This window comes from Archocentrus centrarchus, chromosome 4, assembly GCF_007364275.1.
Source record: "Archocentrus centrarchus isolate MPI-CPG fArcCen1 chromosome 4, fArcCen1, whole genome shotgun sequence".
Taxonomy (NCBI): domain Eukaryota; kingdom Metazoa; phylum Chordata; class Actinopteri; order Cichliformes; family Cichlidae; genus Archocentrus; species Archocentrus centrarchus.
Window position 1 is genome coordinate 9,378 of NC_044349.1, and position 23,123 is coordinate 32,500.

At 42.9% G+C, this 23,123-nt stretch overlaps 1 protein-coding gene across 1 annotated transcript in view; it reads left to right on the forward strand.

Annotated features, from left to right (window-relative positions):
* Positions 1 to 203: 203 nt before the first annotated feature.
* The window catches only part of wdr18 (WD repeat domain 18), a 37,119-nt gene continuing 14,199 nt past the window's right edge, over positions 204 to 23,123 (forward strand). The window contains 9 exon segments of the mRNA XM_030726698.1: positions 204 to 390; positions 704 to 849; positions 2,204 to 2,337; positions 2,593 to 2,734; positions 8,412 to 8,435; positions 8,437 to 8,507; positions 8,509 to 8,554; positions 8,753 to 8,817; positions 11,777 to 11,901. Of these exon segments, the coding sequence (XP_030582558.1) occupies positions 204 to 390; positions 704 to 849; positions 2,204 to 2,337; positions 2,593 to 2,734; positions 8,412 to 8,435; positions 8,437 to 8,507; positions 8,509 to 8,554; positions 8,753 to 8,817; positions 11,777 to 11,901 (940 nt within the window).

Genomic DNA, 23,123 nt, shown 5'->3' on the forward strand with positions numbered 1-23,123 from the left:
AACGTCACTTATCTGATGGAGAAGGAGCCCGAGCTAGTGCTTGAGGCTGAGAGGTGCCGGCTAGCTATACTCGGGCTGATCACAATGTGCAGCTTGGGCTCTGGAACCAGTTTCCTTGAGAGGGTTTCCACTGTGGAGATGCCCCTGGCAAGAGGCAGTGGGCGGGGGTGGGCATATTTGTATCTCCTCGGTTCAGCGCCTGTATGTTGGAGTTTCTCCCAGTGGTTGAGAGGGTTGCTTTCCTGCACCTCTGGATTGGGAAATGGGTCCTGACTGTCCTCTGTGTTTATGTGCCAAATGACAGCTCAGAGTACCCAGCTTTCTTGGAGTGCTGGAGGGTGCCCCCATTTGGGGACTCCATTGTCCTGCAGGGTGACTTCATTACCCTTGGTGTGGCTGCAGCTCAGGAGTAGAGCAGGACCTCTATTAACCAGAAGGTTGATGGTTTGATCCCTGGCTGCTCCAGTCTGTGTGCCAAAGTATCCTTGGGTAAGATGATAAGTCTCAAGTTGCTCTCCAATCATTCATCAGAGTGAACCACTCCCTTTACCATTTACCATTACTTTAACATTCCTGTGGGCAATTATAGTGAGACCTGGGATGGCCTGACCTGAACCTGAACGGTGTTCTGTTTTTGGACTTCTGTGCATATCACAGCCAGCTAACACAGAATAAGCCTGGATATGTTGATCTTACCTTGTAGTTACACCCACCTGTTCTGATGTGTTTGTTGTTCAGGATCAACTGCAGCAGAAGATCGTGTGTCCAGGTGTGGTCACCTGTCTGTCTGCCTCACCTAATGGACTCTTCCTTGCTGCTGGAGTTTCTGAGGCTGTTTACCTGTGGGAGGTGAGTCAGCTCAGGCTCTGCTTCTTCTCTGATTAGTTCACTATAATTTATTTATTTTAAGCTCCAGTTCACCTGCTGACGTACGGACCAATAAGCAGACAGCGTGACATTAAACGGAAGTTCTTTCAGTAACTTCACTGATGTTCAGCTGGATTCATTCACGTCATCAATCAATCATTCAATCAAACAATGAATGAGTCATCTGCGTCCTGTGCTGTTCATTCAACAACACATGGGGCAAAAAAATAGAGAAAGAGCCTGTCCCAGCTGTCATAGGGCGAGAGGCAGGGTACATGCTGGACAGGTAACCAGCCTGTCACAGAGACACTCACATTTAGACCTATGGGCAATTTAGAATCACCAGGTAACCTAACCCCACTAACTATGGACTGTGGGAGAAAATCCACATAAACACCATGGAAACTCCACACAAAAAGGCTTCGGCCAGATGGTGGATTTGAACCCACGACATTCTTGCTGTGAAGCAGCAGTGCTAACCACCATGCTGGCCTCCATCTTTTCCCCTTATGTAATTCAGGATTGCTGGGGGTATGAGAGGTGGGGTACATCTGGACAGGTCATCAGTTAATCACAAAGAGACAGATAAACATTCACACTCACAGTCACACAGTTAGCCTAATGTGTCTTTAGACTGTGGGAGGAAGCTGGAGAACATACCGACTCCCAGCAGGATTAACGTGGAGAAACTCTGATGTTCTCCTGTCCTCTGATGAACTAATGTATGGACTTAATCTGAACAGAAAACTTTTTTTTTAAATGTTTCCAACTGAGAAGTTATGTAAAGGCTCTTCATCCACTTCCTGATCCCACAAACAGCTGCTGAGATGATGCTAACAGAGGAGAGTTTAAGGCAGAGCATCATCTCAGAGTTCCTCAACTGTTTCTATCAGGGAGGTCACAGTAGAAGCTAAATCCATTAAGGAAGATTTGGAGGGTGAAATGTGAGCAGAGGAGTGGAGACCAGCTCGTGCTGTGACTCAGACATTAAATACACATCTCAGACTAACACACTGTAACTGCTACATGTGAACATCTGGTTAGAATAAAACTCCAGTAGACACATAGAGGAGGTGATCAGAGGCTAAAGGAGCTGCTTCACTCAGTTTGGCACAAAGATTCACAGATTTCAGGAAGAGCTCAAAGAGACCTGAGAGGAAATGATTTCTCCAGAAACTCCACTAAACCCAGAGTTTGAATCCAGAAGGACACAGTTAGAAGAAACATGAACATTACTGAGTTTCTAACAGTTTCAACAGTTTTTTTCAGTCAAAAAGAATCATATCTTTTTTTTCTTCTAGATCAGGTGTGTTCAATCTGTTTTCTCATTGGCCAGGTGTGCACAGGTAAGCTGCTGTCTGTCCTCAGTCGTCACTATCAGGATGTCACCTGTCTGAAGTTCACAGATGATAGCAGCCATTTTGTTTCTGGAGGAAAAGACAACCTGGCTCTGGTGTGGAGTCTGTCCAGGTGAGAAAACACCTGACGTGTTCTGTAACTTTTAATTATATTTATATCAGCAAAGTAGTTCATGACTTGAGTATGAAGTCTGCCTGTAGAGAGGTGCAGTCTCCACCGGGGGAGCTCAGGCAACAATTTTGTGTTTATGGGGTTCAGACTCACCTTCTTCGGTTGAAGTGTCAGCTGTGAATCTGAAATCTGCCGGGGTGGTTCTGAATGCAGACTATTTGTGGTCACCGGCTCTGTTTCCTCGCTGTGTTTCAGTGTCGCCCAGCTGGATATAAGCCACGCCCCCGAGCCTCGCCACATCCTGTCTCGTCACTCTCTGCCAATCACAGACCTGCACTGTGGCCTAATGGGAGCTCAGGCTCGAGTTGCCACCGCCTCCTTAGACCAGACGGTGAAGGTGAGTGCATGCGCCTGTGTCGATACCACAAATGTGTGAGTGAGTCACAGCGAGCTGTTCATTCAGCGATCAGGTTATAAAATGAATCAAAGGTCTGATTAAATAATTAATCTAGATTAAATTAAATTAAATTCAATTCAATTCATCCATCCATCCATTCGCTTCCGCACATCCTGTTAAGGGTCGCGGGGGGGCTGGAGCCTATCCCAGCTGTCATAGGGCAAGAGGCAGGGTACACCCTGAACAGGTCGCCAGCCTGTTGCAGGGCCAACACAGAGGGACAGACAACCTTTCACACTCACATTCATGCTCTCATTCACACCTATGGGCAATTTAGAGAAGCCAATTAACCTAACCCCAGTAAGTGCATGTCTTTGGAATGTGGGAGGAAACCGGAGTACCCGGAGGAAACCCACGCAAGCACGGGGAGAACATGCAAACTCCACACAGAGAGAGGGAAGGCCTGGGCCAAGGTGGAAATCGAACCCAGGCCTTCCAGATGGTATTCTAACTGTGAGGCAGCAGTGCTAACCACTACGCCACCCGTGCTGCCCAATTCAATTCAATTCAATTTTATTTATATAGCGCCAAATCACAACAAACTGTCCGCCTCAAGGCGCTTTGTATTGTGGGTAAAGACCCTACAATAATACGAGAAAACCCAACAGTCAAAACGACCCCTATGAGCAGCACTTGGCGACAGTGGAAAGGAAAAACTCCCTTTTAACAGGAAGAAACCTCCAGCAGAACCAGGCTCAGGGAGGGGCAGTCATCTGCCGCACCGGTTGGGCTGAGGGGAGAGAAAGACATGCTGTGGAAGAGAGCCAGAGATTAATATCAATTAATGATTAAATGCAGAGTGGAGTATAAACAAAGTAAATAAGGTGAATGAGAAACAGTGCATTATGTGAACCCCCCAGCAGACTAGGCCTATAGCAGCATAACTAAGGGATGGTTCAGGGTCACCTGATCCAGCCCTAACTATAAGCTTTATCATAAAGGAAAGTTTTAAGCCTAATCTTAAAATAGAGAGGGTGTCTGTCTCCCGAATCCAAGCTGGAAGCTGTTCCACAAAGAGGCCACCTGAAAGCTGAAGGCTCTGCCTCCATTCTACTCTTAAGTATCCTAGGAACCACAAGTAAGCCAGCAGTCTGAGAGCGAAGTGCTCTCTGGGGGTGATATGGTACTATGAGGTCTTTGAGATAAGATGGAGCCTGATTATTCAAGACCTTGTATGTGAGGAAAGATTTTAAATTCTATTCTAGATTTAACATGGAGCCAATGAAGAGAAGCCAATATGGGAGAAATCTGCTCTCTCTTTCTAGTCCCTGTCAGTACTCTAGCTGCAGCATTTTGGATCAGCTGACGGCTTTTCAGGGAGCTTTTAGGACAGCCTGATAATAATGAATTTCAATAATCCAGCCTAGAAGTATAAATGCATGAATGAGCTTTTCAGCATCACTCTGAGAAAGGATGTTTCGAATTTTAGAAATATTGCGCAAATGCAAAAAAGCGGTCCTACATATTGTTTAATATGTGCATTGAAGGACATATCCTGGTCAAAAATGACTCCAATATTTCTCACAGTGTTACTGGAGGCCAAAGTAATGCCATCCAGAGTAAGTATCTGGTTAGACACCATGTTTCTAAGATTTGTGGGGGCCGAGAACAAGAATTTCAGTTTGATCTGAATTTAGAAGAGCAGGAAATTAGAGGTCATCCAGGCCTTAATATCTTTAAGACATTCCTGCAGTTTAACTAATTGATGTGTGTCATCTGGCTTCATTGATAGGTAAAGCTGAGTATCATCTGCATAACAATGAAAATTGATGCAGTGCTTTCTAATAATACTGCCTAAGGGAAGCATGTATAATGTAAATAAAATTGGTCCTAGCACAGACCCTGTGGAACTCCATAATTACCGTATTTTGCGGACTATACGTCGCTCCGGAGTATAGGTCGCACCAGCCAAAAAATGCATCATAAGAAGAAAAAAACATATATAGGTCGCACTGGACTATAAGTCGCACTTTGATAGAATCCGAGACCCAGAGCAGAAATTCCATCTTGAACGGCAATTTAAAAATAATAATGGATTAAAAGACAGGACGAACACGGTTACCGCCTACGTTATGCTAACGTAGCACATCAGCTACATTACGCACAACGAACACGTGTTCGGTATGTTAAACGTACTTAAGTTATTCAGATAACCATAGCATAAAGAACATACTAACAAGTTAACCAACCATCAATCCATTGAATTCTTCATCCTCGGTGTCACTTCTAAACAACTCCGTACACTCCGTAGACGAAGCGCCGCTTCCTCTTCTGTGTCGCGTTAGTCAGACTCGTCGTCAGCTGCAGTTCCAATTATTCCAGCCTTTCTGAATCCCAACAGGATGGTTTGGTCACTGAAGCCCATGTTTTTCTTGATCCATCCAATGACTTCCAGGAAAGTTGGGTGGCGCATTCTCCCAGTTGCCATTAAGCTGTGCTCTCCATCCATCATCCACTGCGCCACAGGTTACGCAAGACTGCCTTAAAGCTGCAGTTTCACGGAGATGTCAAGTGGCTGGAGTATTTTGGTTTATGTGTTATAAATGTCACATATACGTCGCTCCGGAGTATAGGTCGCACCCCCAGCCAAACTATGAAAAAAAGTGCGACTTATACTCCGGAAACTACGGTAAACCTTACTGTCTGAAGAAGACTCCCCATTTACATGAACAAATTGGAGTCTATGAGATAAATATGATTCAAACCACTGCAGTGCAGTAACCTTTAAATACCTATAGCAAAGCTCTAATCTCTGTAATAAAATGTTATGGTCAACAGTATCAAAGCTTCACTGAGGTCCAACAGGACAAGAACAGAGATGAGTCCACTGTCAGAGGCTGTAAGAAGATCATTTGTAACCTTCACTAATGCTGTTTCTGTACTGTGATGAATTCTGAACCTGACTGAAACTCTTCAAATAAACCGTTCCTCTGCAGATGATCAGTTAGCTGTTACACTACTCTTTCAAGAATCTTTGAGAGAAAAGGAGGTTGGAGATTGGCCTATAATTAGCTAAGACAGCTGGGTCAAGTTGATGGCTTTTTAAGCAGAGGTTTAATTACAGCCACCTTGAAGGTCTGTGGTAATAGCCAACTATAAAGACTGATTGATCATTTTTAAGATGAAGCATCAATATTGGAAAGACTTCTTTGACAGTCTAGTAGGAATGGGATCTAACAAACATGTTGCTGGTTTGGAGGAAGTAACTATTGAGAGTTAACTCTGAAAGATCAACTGGGAGCAAAAGAGTCTAAACAATACCAGCAGTGCTGAAAGCAGGCCCGAACATGAAGAATAATCTTTGAGATGGTTATGAATAATTTTTCTCGAATGTCTAAAATTTATTTGTAAAGAAATCCATGAAGTCACTACTAGTTAACGTGAAAGGAATACTTGGCTCTACAGAAGCTCTGACTCTTTGTCAGCCTGGCTACAGTGGCTGAAAACAAACCTGGGGTTTGTTCTTATTTTCTTCAATTAATGATGAATAGTAAGATGTCCTAGCTTTACGGAGGGCTTTTTTATAGAGCAACAAACCTTTTCCAGGCTAAATGAGCATCTTCTAATTTAGTGAGACGCCATTCCCTCTCCACTTCGGGTTATCTGCTTTAAAGCTGTGCGTTTGTGAATTATACCACGGAGTCAGGCACTTGTGATTTGAAGCTTTCCTTTTCAGAGGAGCCACAGTATCCAAAGTTATACGCAGTGAGGATGTAAAAACTATTGACGAGATATCGACCTCACTGGGAGCAGAGTTTAGGTAGCTGCTCTGCACTGTGTTGGCACTGAAGAGCATAACAATGAAGGAATTAGATCCTTAAAACTTAGTTACAACGCACTTTCAGAAAGACTTCTACTGTAATTAAACCGTATTCCCCACTGCTGTGTAATCCATTAAAGTAAATGTAAATATCCAAACTGGTGTGACTCTGGTCACAGGGACATAAAAACAGCTGATGATCTTTATCTGACCCATAATCAGGAGCAAAGGTTACCGTGGTACGATAAGGGACGTTTACTTAGTTTATAATTCTATTCAGTTAAATTCATTATTTAAATCACAGCAAACAGTCGCCTCAAGGCACTTTATACTGTAAGCTAAAGACCCTTCAATAATACAGAGAAAACCCAACAGTCAAAATGACCCCCTATGAGCAAGTATTTGGCAACAGTTGGAAGGAAAAACTCGCTTTTAACAGCAAGAAACCTCCAGCAGAACCAGGCTCAGGGAGGGGGGGGTCATCTGCTGTGACCAGTTGGGGCTTGAGGGGAGAGAGAGAGGACAAAGACAGTCTGTGGAAGAGAGCCAGAGATTAATGATAACTAATGATTAAATGCAGAGTGGGGTATAAGACAGGGTGAAAAGAGGTGAATGAAAAGAACTACATCATGGAACCCCCCAGCAACTAAAATTGATGCAGTGCTTTCTAATATACTGCCTAAGGGAAGCATGTATAATGTAAATAGAATTGGTCCTAGCACAGAACCCTGTGGAAACTCCATAATTAACCTTAGTGTGTGAAGAAGACTCCCCATTTACAGTGAACAAATTGGAGTCTATGAGATAAATATGATTCAAACCACGGCAGTGCAGTACCTTTAATACCTATAGCAAGCTCTAATCTCTGTAATAAAAATGTTATGGTCAACAGTATCAAAAGCTGCACTGAGGTCAAACAGGACAAGCACAGAGATGAGTCCACTGTCAGAGGCTGTAAGAAGATCATTGGTAACCTTCACTAATGCTGTTTCTGTACTGTGATGATTCTGAAACCTGACTGAAACTCTTCAATAAACCGTTCCTCTGCAGATGATCAGTTAGCTGTTTTACAACTACTCTTTCAAGGATCTTTGAGAGAAAAGGAAGGTTGGAGATTGGCCTATAATTAGCTAAGACAGCTGGGTCAGTGATGGCTTTTTAAGTAGAGGTTTAATTACAGCCACCTTAAAAGCCTGTGGTACACAGCCAACTAATAAAGACAGATTGATCATTTTTAAGATTGAAGCATCAATAATTGGAAAGACTTCTTTGAACAGTCTAGTAGGATGGGATCTAACAAACATGTTGCTGGTTTGGAGGAAGTAACTATTGAAGTTAACTCAAAGTTCAGTTTCTCCTTTTATTTGTTTTTCACTCAGTGGTGCCTGAAGCATAATGCATTGTGGGAGATCAGCTTGTACCCACTGTGTCCTCTTTAAAGCAGCGAGCTGCTCATGTGTCTGTCAGAATAAAATCAGTGTTGGTGGGTGGAGCTCATCTCTGATCTGACTGGTTGGGGCCCCTGTGGGGACAGAAGGACCTTCCTGTTTAGATCAGAATTCCTTAATCTGGTTTCAGTTTATCATTTAAATTCAGTTTAACCGTTAAAAAACATGACAACACGGGGTGTCTCTCCATGGAAAAAAGAAACAGTCGCCTAATCCTGTCTTCCTGATTTGTTGAAAATGCTTGTTCCTCCTGAATGCGAAGTGTGTGTGTGCGTGCGTGCTACATACAAGCATGCCTGCAATATATGTAGAGACAGGTTAAATCTGACCAATCACACAGCCCAGCACAGTCATTTAGAGTCTCAGTCAAGTCTGAGGTGTTGTTGTTCTTCTTCTGCTACCTGTCCAGGTGTGGGAGCTGTCCTCAGGTGAGCTTGCTCCTGTCAGTCCTCTTGAATGTGGAGATCATGTCTGTGACCTTTGACCCTGCTGAGTACTCCTGTTCGTGGAGGAAGTGATGGAAGCATTTTCCAGGTGGTCTCTATGTAGCCAGTGAGTCGTGGTCCTCTATCTCATTTTCTCAGCTCATTTGTCTGCCTCACCTCCTCGTATCTTGGCTCCTCCCATCTGCAAAGACAAGCAGCGTAGGGGAGGCGGGGTCATGAGGAGAGGGATTTGATCCTCGCGTCAGAGCCTCAGTTTAACACTGTTAATAAAGTTTAAATGGTTGGAACTGTGTGTATCTTGCAGAGTCTCAGTCGGGAAAAGTCGTTCCAGTCGGACAGTGAAGGAAACCAGGTGTTCAAAGGTCACAGGTGAGACTGCAGATTTTTGAAGATAAGATTCATATTTAACTTAAATGATGTCTTTTCCCTCATTATGTTTGACTTTATTGTTCAAATTTTATTGATATAAGAGATTTCATATCATCATATTTGGAAATAAATTGATAGATTTTAAAGATGAATAAAACCTGCAGACCTCAGGTTTGTCACATCATCTCGTGACAACAGGAAGTGTAGTTATTTTAAATGTGGGTTATTTATTGATCTCTGCAGTTTATTGATCAGTCAGCTCTGACTCGTCCACAGAGGATCCATGTTTGAATCTGGAGTTCTTCTTCTTCAGCTCTTAGGGCTGCTGGACTCATGGGAGTCTGTTTGGTCTGAACTGTTGTATCACAGTCGGCTGCCTCTCGAGCTGGATTAAGCTTGCCACTCGCCAAGCAGGGCACGTAGCAGGAAATATGAGCTGAACATAGACTTAAAACAGGCTTGTGGCAACGAAACAAAAGTGATTAGAGTTCTTGTAAATCCCTTGTAAAAGGTGTTGTGATCTTCAGGCGTAACACCTTCAGGTATCAGAGCTTCTTCAGGTCATGCTTGATAAGCTCTCTGAGATTCACTGACTCTGCAGGTGTTTCCAGGTGAGTTAGATGTGGATTTGTCCACATTCACTGTGAGGAACACACAGAAGGAACTTCCTGCTGGTGATGGTCTGTAAGCTGGAAGCAAGCTGATAATTAATACACAGCAGTTTGAGTAATGGAGGGAAAACTCAGATGACTTGAGCTCACAGAGAGGCTCCCTGATCTCAAATTTGTGATCCACTGTGACAGTGGTGGTGATGATAATGTTGATGATGATGATGGTTAGCGTTAGGATTTGCAGGTTTTATCCTGCCTTTGGAAACATGCTCACTCTCAGCCCTGGATGCTCTCATGTGTCTTGAGTTTTACTTCCAGTAAATGATGAAATCATGAAGGTCAGAGAGAACCAGCAGACTGAGTTAGAAAGATTAATGTTCAACAGATCCAGTCTTTCTCTGAGTTAGCTGACTAAACAAAACCTGAAAATGCAGTCTGAGATCATCAGAGATCGAGCTCCGCCTCCTCCAATCGAAGACATGACCAGAAGAACTGGTGACCGAGGTCTATAAAATACATCAGTGGGCCTAACCTGAAAACCTGTATTATCATTAATCACATGATTCATTATCGCCTTAGGCTCATCGAGCAGAAAAATGAATTAACCTGAGTACTGTTCGTGCTGAGATTTGTCACAGAGTAGGGTGTAGCGGAGAAGGCAGGGCTCTAACTCATCCTCTGATGGTTGCCTCTGATCATCTTTGATTGTGTGTGACTTGGGGTTAGGGTTATAATAGTTTTGTATTTTACATTATAGTTTAGTTTTAGTTAGTTTTTACTTTTATTTCTCTAATTCAGTTAGTTTTAGTTAGTTCAGTGTTTAGTATTTTCATACTTAATCAGGTGCAAGATTCAAGGCGCAAAAGTGGTTATTGTGTAATGAAAACGCGACACAAGATACCCTTTAAAGAAATATATTCAACAACCAACTGTTCACAGACAGCAGCACTACATGAACATCAACAGGGAGAAACAAAGAAAAATATGAACTCCAAAACTCAATAAATTCTACAATAAACTTCAGCATCAATGCAGCAGATTAATAACACCTACATGTGGTGTTTGACAAAAACAAACTCTTTGAAGGAGTCAAAACACAACTCCAGCTGCATCCTGATGTTCTCACCACCTGATCCTGCTTCTGTTTTGGAGCTAGCTTGGTTAGATGCTCCTAATTAGACTTTCAGGGTCTTTGTGGCCTCTGTACACAACCTACGAAGTGGCCGACCTCATGTCCACATTTATGCTTGTGTAGCTGGATTGTGTGTGTTAATTGTCTTGTGGTTGTGTGCTGGTGTTTTATAAGCGGTGCAGGCTGGGACTTTTTTTGGTCCTCACTCTTTGTGCTCAGTTTTTTGGCTGCAAACATATTTGTCTCTGTTTTTTCACTTCCTTCATTCCCTCACTTCCATTCCAATAGTTTCAGCAGTCTCCCTCCAGGAATTTGCTGACATTTGTTAGTCCTGATATTGATGCTTTGATTATTATTCCTGATTGTTATTCTCTGACTGATAAAATAGCTGGCGAAAAGTAGCTGGAAAGGCAAAAGGACTAAACAGGTTAATCACAACGTTGTGGGCTGTGTGGACCTGACAAGTAGTCACATTTCTCCAGAGGTGAACATCAGGTTACCTTGTAGGATGAGAGCGGTTTCTGTAGCTGCCTTGTGTGCGCTTCTCAGGTGGACTTCATCATCCACAACAAGCTGCTATCTGTGCGATCGTACTCCCATATGGGACTCTTGCTGCTTCTTGGCAGACCACTGCCATAACTTGGAGGACCAGTGCTGTGAGTGCACACACATGCACACGCTGCCCGATGGCGCTCCCAGCTTAAGCTCGAAGAGTGTAAAATTTATTTCATATCAATCAACAAGGCTTTAAAAAAATGACAAACAAGGAAATGAAAGTCAGTTTATCGATAATTTCAGTTAGTTTGAAAACTCACAGTTCGCTTTTAGTTTTTTATTCCTTTTAATTATAGTTTTATTTATCTCAGTTAACGACAGTGTTTTTTCAATTTCAGTTTTTGTTATTTTGTTCGTTTTCGTTAACTATAATAACCCTGCTTGGGTTTCAGGTTTTGTTAAACCAGCTCACAAAGAAAGCCTGGATATGTTGAACTATTCATAGTTACATCCCTCCAGACTCCAGTTTCATTGAGCCTCAGCAGAGGAGAAAAACTTCATCTGTGAGTTAGAGGAGTTCAGGGAGGAGCTGAGGAGGAGCATTTATTGGCCAGGTTTATTTTTAGGCATTTACTGAACCAGGTTTGATTAACTTTATTGATTGAGGTTTATTGATCAGTGTTTGGGGTGGTTTTTGATTGTGGTTCTGGGTTATCCTCAGGAACCTGGTGACATGTCTCTCAGTATCAATGGATGGGACTCTTCTCCTGTCAGGCTCACATGATGAGACGGTTCGACTGTGGGACATTCAGAGCAAACAGAGCATCCGCTGCCTCGCACACAAAGGTAAGCCCTGCCCCCTGCAGCAGCATCATGGTTTAGAGTTTTTCTATCTGTGCTGCCTTGCTTAAGGGAACCTTCTCCTGTCACCTGTGGGACAAAAATTATTTAAACTGTCACCAGAGGGGGCGACATTTCACCTGAGGGAAGGTTTGAGGCTCTGTTCTCATGGTAGCTCAGGTTTGTGTGTGAAGGAGGCTCAGAAACATTCGCAGCTTTAACATCTCAGATACTCTTAAACACTTGTTTATTGGAAACAATCAATACTCTGCAGAACAATATGTAAAAGTTCTGCTGGGCTAAAACACACTAAAGTTCCTCACAGGGATGAGAAATTAAAGTTTTCAGTGGAATTAAAACATCTGGCTATCTATTGATCTGTCTGTGGATTTATCAGCCTGTAGTTTACTGAGCCTTTAGTTGAAACACAGTAGAAATGAATCAGCTGTTGTTTTTCCGTCTTTATTCGGTTCTGCGCCTTGTTTGTTGGGGTCAGTCATAACACAGCTCACTGAAGGCTCATCAGAGGCTGTGATGATAAATCTGAACACATTTCCTGTGGATTTGTTCTTTTTTAGAGGTCTAGTTTTTATTTTTATTTCAGTTTTTTCAGCTTCTGGTTCAGCTCGAGTTCCCTGTAATAACCTTTAGGTCTGATTGTTTTACACACCTGTTCACCTATGATTTATCAGCGATTCTTAGGTTAACAGGTGACGTGTTCTTCTGTCATTAAAAATGTTTCTGTGGTTAAAGTCTGAGCAGGTAAGAAGGGTGAAGTGAACCTCCTCCTCTTCTTGTGGCTTAAATCAGGAGTCAGACATGTTGGAGGTGAAGGTGAACTGAGCCTTCTCCTCCTCCTCCTCCATGGCTGTTGCTAGGTTATTAATGAGTCTGGTGGCGCTGGCGGCCGGTGTCTCCTCCTCTTGTTTCTGTTTGATAATAAGTGGCATTGTGGCGCTGTCAGGAACAGGAGGAGGGACCTTCCCGCCGTGATCGTGACTGGCATTTTATAATTAACCAAATCCTCCGTGCTGACGCCACCTCACTTCAAACGGCCTGTCTGTGACCGTAATCCCTCTTTTGGCCGGATGCACGGACTCGCGGTTGCCTCCCCCGCCCCATCACGTTTCTACTTCTCCTTCAGCCGCCGCTCACAAAGAGCCAGAGTGAATTTAAAGAGAAAGCTTCATCCTCCGTGACGGCAGCGCCTCAAAAGGATTCGTCTCAGCAGAGCAGATTTCGTTTCTCGCAAACACGTGAGGGAAGGCGCTGCGCTTGCTCTCAGTCCGTTTGTTTTGAAACCTGATCTGTCAAACCATCTGATTTTAACAGATATTTTGGAATTTTTAGACCTCATTGTCTGCAGATTCAAAATTCATCAGCATAATGAAACATGATGATTTTATGAAATGCTTCATAAAATCATCCACCGTCCACGTCAGACTCCACCTGCCGATAAAGGTCCTGCGATCTGGTGGAAAGAGGTCAACATATACAGGATTATTTATCTGGCTTCACTAAACATGACAAATGTTGTCACCTCAACACAGGTCTCTGAATCCAGCTGTGTGCACAGGGAACCAGTGTTAGACAGGTGTAGATCTACGTGTGGTGTTAGGCAGGTAGAACAAACTGTAAACCTGAAATAATCTGAGGAATTATGTTTAATCCAGACTGAAGCGGAATGTTTATGGCGTTATTTATTTTTCACTGAATGAAGAAACAATGACAACCCCCGTCACCATGAGACCGTGGGGGAGCTGAGCAGTCAGACACTGAAACATCCTCGCTGCAGGAAGGAGCGCTTTCACAGCTCATTCATCCCAACAGCAGTTAGACTGTACAACACATCATGATGTCATGAGTCACTTGGACACTTTACCTCCTCTGCCATCACTTTATCCATACAGTATATATACATTTTATTTATTACACTCTCACCCATATAATGCATACCATGTATGCTGTGTACCTTACCGGCTACAAATGTATATAATGTTTTGATATCTCTATATAGTGTTTTGATGTGTGTGTATATATGTGTGTATATGTGTATTGACATTGATATATATTTTATGTATATGTGTATAGTTTTTCTATTCTATTCTATTTTATTTTATTTGTTTTTATTCATCCTTTCATTTTTCTCTGTACTGAGCTGCTGTAATGTGCAAATTTCCCCGTCGTGGGATCATTAAAGTTTTACCTTCATATCTTATTTTATTTTTATAAAACATTTATAAACGAAGCTGTCGCTCAGCCTGAAATCACAATGATGTCATGTTTTAATATGGAGACGTTGTTGACGGTCATCACAGAAACTAATGCACTCACTAGCGCCCTCTGTTTGTGCTCGAGTAAATGTCACAGATTAAATACTGAAGACTCAGCTGCTTCTCCAGTTCAGAGGTGGGGTACACCTGGACGCAGAGAGACAGACAACCGTTCACACTCACATGCATGACTCTGAACTGTGGGAGGAAGCCAGAGAGAAACCACGCAGTCACAGGGAGAACATTCAGACTCCACAATGGAAGAACCCAGCCAGCCAGTGGATTCAAACTGAGGACCTTCCTGCTGTGAGGTCACAGCGCTGACCACTGTATCACAGTGCCACCTGCTGCCTTCATTTATTTTCATATATTTAATTTCTTTGAGGACATCATGGCCAGATTTAGATGATCTTCCTGGCTGTATTTAGTTATTTTGTTTCCTGGAGAAGCTGTATTTCAGTCCTACAAGAATGATGAAACCTCTCAGGACGTGGTCTCTTTGTGAGACTTTAATATTGGTTTTAAACACTCATTTCTCAGGTTGAAGGGGAGCAAGTCAGTTTAGGAGCTGAAATCTCTGAAGCGATCATCCTGATTGATCTGAGACCCTCTGAGTGGTTAAGCTTCACATCAGGACTCAAACATGTTTGTTTGCATGTTCACATTTTTCTCAGAGCTCAGACCTTCAGCTGGGTGAGCAGTCTGTCGATGCGCTGTCCTCGTGGAGACCCTGCATTCCCATCAGTATTATGAAACTAGTAAAACTGTGAATTTCCTGCTGTGACAGAAACTTTTTTTTATAAATGATTATCTGTGGGCTGGTTTGAATCCGGCTGCTGTGAAATAAACCAAATAAAGTGTGAGGTTCAGTCAGAGTTCTTGAGAGGAATGGGAGATGTGGATCAGTCTGAGTGCTTCTGCCTCCTCCGGGCTGTCGGCTCTCAGCATGTCAGATCTGCGACTGTTATTAAGAAACATCCGTCTGACAGCAGAGCACCGCTCCTGCAGGCACTAGAGAGAGACCTCCACTCTCTGCCACCACCTCCTCATCTCAGGATTCATTACCCCAAGAGGCTGAGCGAGATGCAGACAGCTCTAAAAGAACCTGAACACATCACGCTAGAATAAAGAAGACAGCCCTGAGGACACGATGACACCTGAACACACCACGCTGCATTAAAATGGACTGCACAGAGGACACCTGAACACACAGCAGTTGAAATTGATAACATTTTCAGTCACAAACATCCTGACATGTGACTCAGGTGAGCCTTCTTTGCAGTGCTCCTGACTGTGTTCCTTCAAACTGCAGGTAGACGATCATATTTATTTTTCCACCAAATTTGGTAAACATGAAGGTGCAGCCTTCACGGCATGCCGAGCCATGCTGTCATGTGATCGTTGTTAGAGTTGAATTGAGGTCTAAAATCCTCCTCAAAGTGCGTTCTGGTAGCTGTAGGACTTAGCAGCAGTTCCCAGTGCTTCATGCCGGGAGGTTTTTCCTGTCCTAGATTGTTCTGGCGTTTCTCTGGCTGTGCTCACCTGATGTTTTCTGCCATTATAAATGAGCTGTTTTGATGGTGGCTCTGCTCGTTCTTGGAGTGAAGAATCAGAGTCACTTCCTGAATTGTTCACTGGTTTCCTGCAGGTCGTTTGGAAACTTTGGGGAAGAGATGGTGGGCGGCATTAGTGTGACAGCTGTGCAGACAGTGTACCGTGAGGCAACCTGTATGCTTTTCTCCTTTCAGGGATTCAGCTTCATTATAATCTGAGACTTTATGTTCCAGGAAGCGTGGTGAGAACAACTTGAACAGCAGAATTATCATCAGTTGGACTCTAATATCTCTGAGTCTGTCTGGACAAATAACTGATGACGAAAAACTGCATCAACCGAAAAAATTAAGTGAAAACAGAGCCAAAACAATAGAAGTAATTTGAATTGACTCTAGAAATGTGAGACCCCAGCAGACTGAACAGAAACAGGAAGCTGTTCATCACTGATGATTCACAGAAGAAATGATTCAATTCTTTAATGTGATAATCAGTTAGAGACCATTTCAGGATTTCACTGTCGAGTCTCCAAAGTCAAACAACACATCGGTGACAAAATGTCTAAACTTTTATTCTGTTTGGAAATTCAGAGCTCAGCAGCAGTTTCCGAGTTTCTGGGGGTTTCAGCAGCGAAGGAGTAAAGGTAGCAGCCAGATGTAGGTTTAACTAAAGATTTATCATATCAAAATTCATTATCCAGCGTTTGACTGATAGTTTGATTATCTTTTGTTACAATAAATGTAGTCCAAGTCTGAATTCAGGAATATTTCAATAAATAAAATAGCATTCACAAAAAAATGAAAATCAGAAATCTGATGACTTGTCACCTGCAGGTATCAGTGCTACAGACAGGGGGTGCTGTGCTCAAATTAAAGAATCTGACCAATTAAAATATGAGATAAATTACGTTACCAGTTAATCTGCATACAAACGTTCACAACCACACTGAGTAAAATGAGACATAATCACTTGGTTTCTGCACATTTTGATGCCTTGACATTGTCATTTTGGCTGCCACCATGTTGGGTTTTTGTTTCCAGGAAGTGGCCATATTTGGACAAGTGGGTGGAGTGCTAAGTTATCAGCTAATGCTAGCTAGCTTGGTTAATCATGCTACACAGAGCGATACGTACTAATCAGTGCACAGAATATCACTTAGCAAACTGGAGCTCTGTCTTCTTGGATGGTCTGTTAGTCCAATGAAGTCACAGCAGCCATATTATTGGTCAGATAATTGCATTAAAAATGCTCCAAAAAGCTTCAACAGCACAAACACAGTCCAGAGGTCCAGATCAGGGACTCCAGGTAGCTGAGGTGAAGCCTAGTAGACAGCTAGCAGCTGCAGCCCCTGTGTCACCATCCATGTGTCACTCAGAGAGGCCACGCCCCTAATAATGCATCCAGGTGATTTATAGAAACCTGCTCCCCCATACAGCTGTAATGAATGGGGAAATTATCCACAGAGACCAAAGCAGTTTCAGTATCAGGCTGTAAACATGTTTATTTCTGCTGAACGTTTTAACATGGGAGTCTATGGGGACTGACTCACTGTGGCGCCTCTGCTGGACTCCAGATTAAGTTCAGGTTGCTTGGCAGGTTGATGGTGAAAAGGTTTCCTTCATGCTTCAGCTTGTGGAGCAGTTGGTGTGATAAATGTCTTAAATCTGGTTTAAAGGGTTTTTTCCATTTGTTTTGTGAAATATCGATAAAACGTTATGCAGCTGGTTTCCAGGTGTGCTGTGCAGGTGAGAGGTTCTGAACCAGCTGAGGGTGTTTCCTCAGAGTATCTGCAGTGTGTTGGCAGCCCTTCAGCCTCTAACACACTCAGTCTGATTTATCTGTCGTTTTGGACCACATTTGGACCATTAGTGTAATTCCAGCAGCCGGAGCCAAGCAGACGATCAATATGTGTAATTGAGTGGGAGATAATTAGCCCGTTTCTATTAGCACAACAAGCAGGAAATATGCTCTGACTTTTCAGTTCAAACCTCACAAGTTTCACTGCTCAGGGTTTTTATTTATGATGCAGAAGAGCGAGGACACACTTTAGAGAGAAACTCTTTAACAATGTGTTAAAACCGAACCTACAGGTCCTCCAAAGATTTACAGCATATAATTAAATAACTGAGTGTGCCAATGAAATGGCACTGAGGCGCCACAGAGTTATTAGTATTATTCCACCTGAGATTTTGATGCGTAACTTGGCCCTCAGCTTTGAGAAAACCTGACAGATTATATCAGGATGTGTGGTTCGATTTGGGAATAATGGGCCTTTGCCTTCATTTCAATGGGTGAATGCCCTGAAAGGCTGCTTTGGAGCCTCTTTATCATAGAAACATCATTCAAAGTTTAAACGATTGACAGGTGTCACAGGAAGTGTGCTAGACTTTGAAAATAAAAACTTCTAAAACTTTATCAGAGACTGGAAACTATGCCGGATTTTATGGATTTTCTAAATAAAATGTCAAATATTAAACTGACCCTTCAACAAATGTTTTAGCTGTCTCTTTCACTCAGACTTGGTGAAAGACACACATCTATACTTTGTTTCACCTTTGCAATAATTTTACAATAAAAGACCATTGAGTGGCTGTTTTTAGCCATCTCTACGTGATACATCCAGGTACACTGGAACACTCAAAATGTCTTCAGAAATGTTCTCATTCAGATTGAAGCTTTTCTCATGTCAGTTTGGTTTAAAGTCTTAATCACATTCATATACATCCTTTTATCATCAGTTCAAACTGGAAACACCTCTTTCTGCCACTTTGAATAAGCATACTGATTGAGCTTGTATTGGAACTACCTCTTCTCACTGATTGATGAGCTGATGGTTAAGCAGTTTGTGACTTTAAAATCAGAGTGGCAGGAAGTCATCAAAAAGCTGTGGGCCATATTAGAGTTAACATTTATTTTTCAAAATAAATGTTTTAAACTTGTTTCAAAGTATTATAATCACAAATTTAGGATTTTATTTTATTAAATATTAGACATTTAGCTAATCTGCACACCAGTCAAGTTGAGGACAGTTTAAGCTGTGATGTCAGACTGAGGTCAGTGTATTTCTGCTTTTTCTACCTGTGTCCATAACTTGAATTAGCATGGCGTTTGCTCTGATGGGTGGGGACACAGACATTAACGATGCTGGTGCTCAGGATTGGGATGTTAGAGAAGCTGAAATGTGTGTGGCTGTGCGTGTTTAGTTGAGGTTTAACCTTCAGGTAAAAACATGTCAAACCTTATTTCAGAGCAGTGTCTCCAAACAAGTTTTCTCCCTACAACAGCTAGGACGCAGCCCTCTGTTATGGAACAGATGTGGCCCCTCTGAGACCTGACCTAGATCAGCAGTTAAGAGGGTGGATGGATGGATGGATGGATGGCTGGCTGGCTGGCTGGCTGGATAGGCTTTACAATAACTGCCCACAGATGTTACCAAGGTGGCTGCTGAGCAGTGAGATTTGCTTCTAGGTGGACGGGACGTGGTGCTGCATGGTCCTTCAGAAAAACTAAATCTACAGAAGCTTCAGTTCTGATGTGAAGCGTTCCTTGAGTCGTCATCATGCTCTGTTCATTGTGATCTTCAGTCAGCTATAAGACATCTGTTGTGAAAGCTGTGTTGATGTTTACTGACTGGCTAAAGCATCTTTCAGCACATTAATGTTCATTCAGAACAGCTGCTGCAGTCTGATCATATTTCACATTAATCTGTGAAAGCTACTTCCTGCTGGTCTGCAGGAAATGTGTGCACGGCAAGGCATCTGTCAGATGCTTAACCTGCCTGCTCGGATGGAGGTGAATCTGCTGACTTAGTAAAGGTGAAAAAGGCCTTTGGAGCTGTTTAAAGTGAGCAGATGAGGTCAGCTTGCCTGTTTCTTTCAATGTGTAAATGAGCCACTTCCTGTTTCAGCCCTCAGGCGCTGTCAGTCAGCTCGGCTGCTTCATTACTGCAAACATCGTCCGCTCCCGGGCGATTTGTCATCCTTCAGCCTCTTAAATGGATCCTCGGGCTAATCTCAGGGAAATTAATTTGAAAAGTCCCCAGACAGGAAGTTGGAGTGACAGTGAGCTGGGGCGCTGCAGGCAGCGTGAAAACAGAGCAGTGAGGTGGCGGTGTGGAGGGGTTTTACAGAGGATTGAATGGTGGAGGTTGCTGCAGTAAATCGACTCCCACATGTTGTGGTTTGGAGCTTTTGTTGGCGTGAAATCAGTCTGGCAGAGCATCACCTCGTCAGAGCAGCGGCTGATTTACTGATTGAAGGCGGCGCTTAGAGCCGCTCCATCTTTGTGGCCTCCATCTGATAAGCTGCAAATCGAGTTGTTTCTGGCGGAGGAGTGAAAAGGTTTCTGCAGAGATTGAAGGAGGCTGAGCAGATTACAGCTGCCAGTTCACTTCCTGTGTTTGGCCTGATTTGATTGGTTGCTGCAGATTTATTCACATCTGATGTGAAGTTACAAAAACACATTTGTTTTTATGAAGATTTCAAGCTGGAGGTAAAAAAAAAAAACAGCTGATCGAATGGTTGATCAGAAGTATTGATGACAGGTTAATAAGTCAGCAGTAGGACAGTTTCTCAGAGGAGCTGTGGTCACCGTGGTTACAGACAGACAGCAGTATGATGTGATGAAGGTAAAAATGGTGTCTTTTAACCTGACACACACACACACACACTGATGAAGGTGGAGCTTCTGGTACAGGTGCTTTCCTCCTATCAGAAGTAGCTTGTTGTTCAGCCAAAGGAAACTTCAGCAGGTTGAGGAGAGCCACCAACCCTGAGATGAGCACACAATCACTGAGCCGCGGCCTTCTTATTTAACCTTTGAACCACACAGGCCATTATTCTACCACCTCAATGTTTAAACCCAAAGCTGCTTCATTACAGTAATTAGTTATTTTGGTCAGTAATAATAATCTGGATTATTTAACATGCAGCATTAAAATGAAGAACAGAAGATGTTGAGCTGATGGGGACTTGGGGTCACCCTGTAATAAGTTGGGCCCTGACCAGGTGGTGTTTTTGACCATAACTGACATGTAATTCAGTGAACCTTCTGTTCATTTGAACATAGCTGTCTGCTATATAGATGATTATCAGTGATTATTGGATGTAACAATCCAAGTGAAACCTGTTGAGGTTTTAAAACTGATTGTAATGGAGCCTGTTAGTTTAGAACTGATGGAGTCACAAGTAATGTTCTGCATCAGGGCAGAATCATTGGAGCTCTCTGAAACATGAAACTGTTCCTGAATGTGATGCTTGAAGTCGATGCGGTGAATAATACAACCTGTTTCAGTGACTTCCAGAAGTCTCATTGATAAATTATCATGCAGGTCATGTGACCTGACAGCTGTTAGAAACAAAGTGAGCTGGAGCAGCGTCTCAGTACAGAAACAGTCATGTCTTATTGAAGTGAAGGTCACCTGTTGACATCCATCATCTCTTCCTGATGTGACTCGTTCAGTTTCATTCAGAGAACATGAAGTCAGACTCGAGTGCAGCGGCTTAAATATTTTACTGATGAATTAGAAGAGCTTTAATATTTCACCCTGAAATCCCCCGAAAGACCGGCAGAAACTCAACGGCAGACACTTCGGTCTGTTGTGGAGACTTTGGGTGTTGATGGACACTTTGAGGGATGGTGAGAAACTTGGGGTTACAGTGGACACCTTCTTCTTTTCTTTTCTTTTTTCTTCTGCTCATCCTGTCCCAGCATCATCCAATGTCACACTGACGTTGGTCCACGTTTTCCTTTGTTGGTTTTTAATTCCGATTTGAAGCTGGGAGTCAGCGTAGAGCCGTGTTGTGATTTAAACTGGGAAACAGGAAGAAAACTCATGGTCATCAATACGTATTGATTATGGATCAACACATGTTGATGATGGGTTAATCAGTCAGCAGAGGAGCTGATGGTTGCCATAGTTGCAGAGAGTATGATGGGATCAGGTGATGGTAAACAGTGTATTTTAACCAGCTGCAGTAAAGGAGGAAACACGGCAGGTGGTGATCTTCGTGGGTTCTTCAAGCAGTCACTGACTGCAGAGGATTTTCATCCAGTATCAAGAACAACTCTCATATTTAAAATGTTTGATCCTCTGAAAATGAGGACTGTGTATAAAATGATGATGCAGAACTTTAGTTAAATATGTTGAATTAAAGGTGAAAGTCTGCACTTCAGTCACACCTGGATGGTTTGATTTAAAATCACCTGTGGAGGTGTACAGAGGGAACATTATAAACATCTCTGTCCACAAACTTTTGGACCATCTCCCCTGGGTTTGTTTCTGCGTGGCCTCCTCTCCTGTCAGACTTGATGTGATGAAAGTTTGATGGTCCGGTTTTCCCTCAGCCTCTGGATCGTCTCTTCCTGTTCAAACGTTTGGCTGAATACCAACTGCAGCTCACATCAACTGACGCACAAATGCCGATTCTGTCAGTTTGCAGCGAGAGGAAAAGCTGCAGGATGATTAACGTTTTATTAGCTGGAGGAGGACCTGATGAGAGCTGTGCAAAGAAACAAAGATCAAACGCTGTCAGATAAGAGCTGAACGTGTACAGAAAGCCGACAGTGAGTTTTTTTTTTTACTTCATGGATGTTTCATAAAAGTGTCATACAAACATAAAAAAAAATCAAAGCAGAAGGAAAATGTTAACGTTCACAAACAACATGAAAATAAAGAAAATATCAATGAAAACCTTAAAGGGTCAGTTTGCCTTTCAGGTGACTGTCAAATGATCAGTTTTAGTCCAATTTATTTGGTTTCATCTCAGTTTCAATAAAGATTCAGCCTGCTTCCACGATACACTTCTTGTTTGTTTTAAGAGACCTATACATTCATAATGTGATGAGCTTTGTTCATAGATAATGACTTTAAGAGCACCCTGTGCTGGTTACAGTGGAACGCTATTGCACTTCCTTCTACATCCACATGACCACGAAACAGGTGTGATGTCAGCAGGAAGGTAAAAGGCACACCTGGAAAACTTAAATCAGGAAGGTGAGCGATCCAGCTAGCTGTCCATCCAGTCAGAGGGCGAGAGTTGGCGTCCACCCCGGACAGGTCGCCAGTCGAACCTACGAGTCACCGGTGAACCTCACATGTGATTGGACTGGGAAAAGAAGCCAGACAACCCCCGCAGGAACAGGGAGAAAAGGCAAACTTCACACAGTCAGCCCAGGGATTAAGACCACGACCTTCCTGCTGTGTGATGCTGATCACGGCACCACCAATCAAATCAGAGATCCCAACCCAATGCACTCCAACAGCTGAGTCCTCCTCATAGTCACATGATCAGTTAACACAGCAAAAAGGTATACTGCATATACTGTGGTACTGCATTCGTTATACTGTAGAACTGCAGTCATTATACTGTGGTACTGCATTCATTATACTGCATATACTGTAGT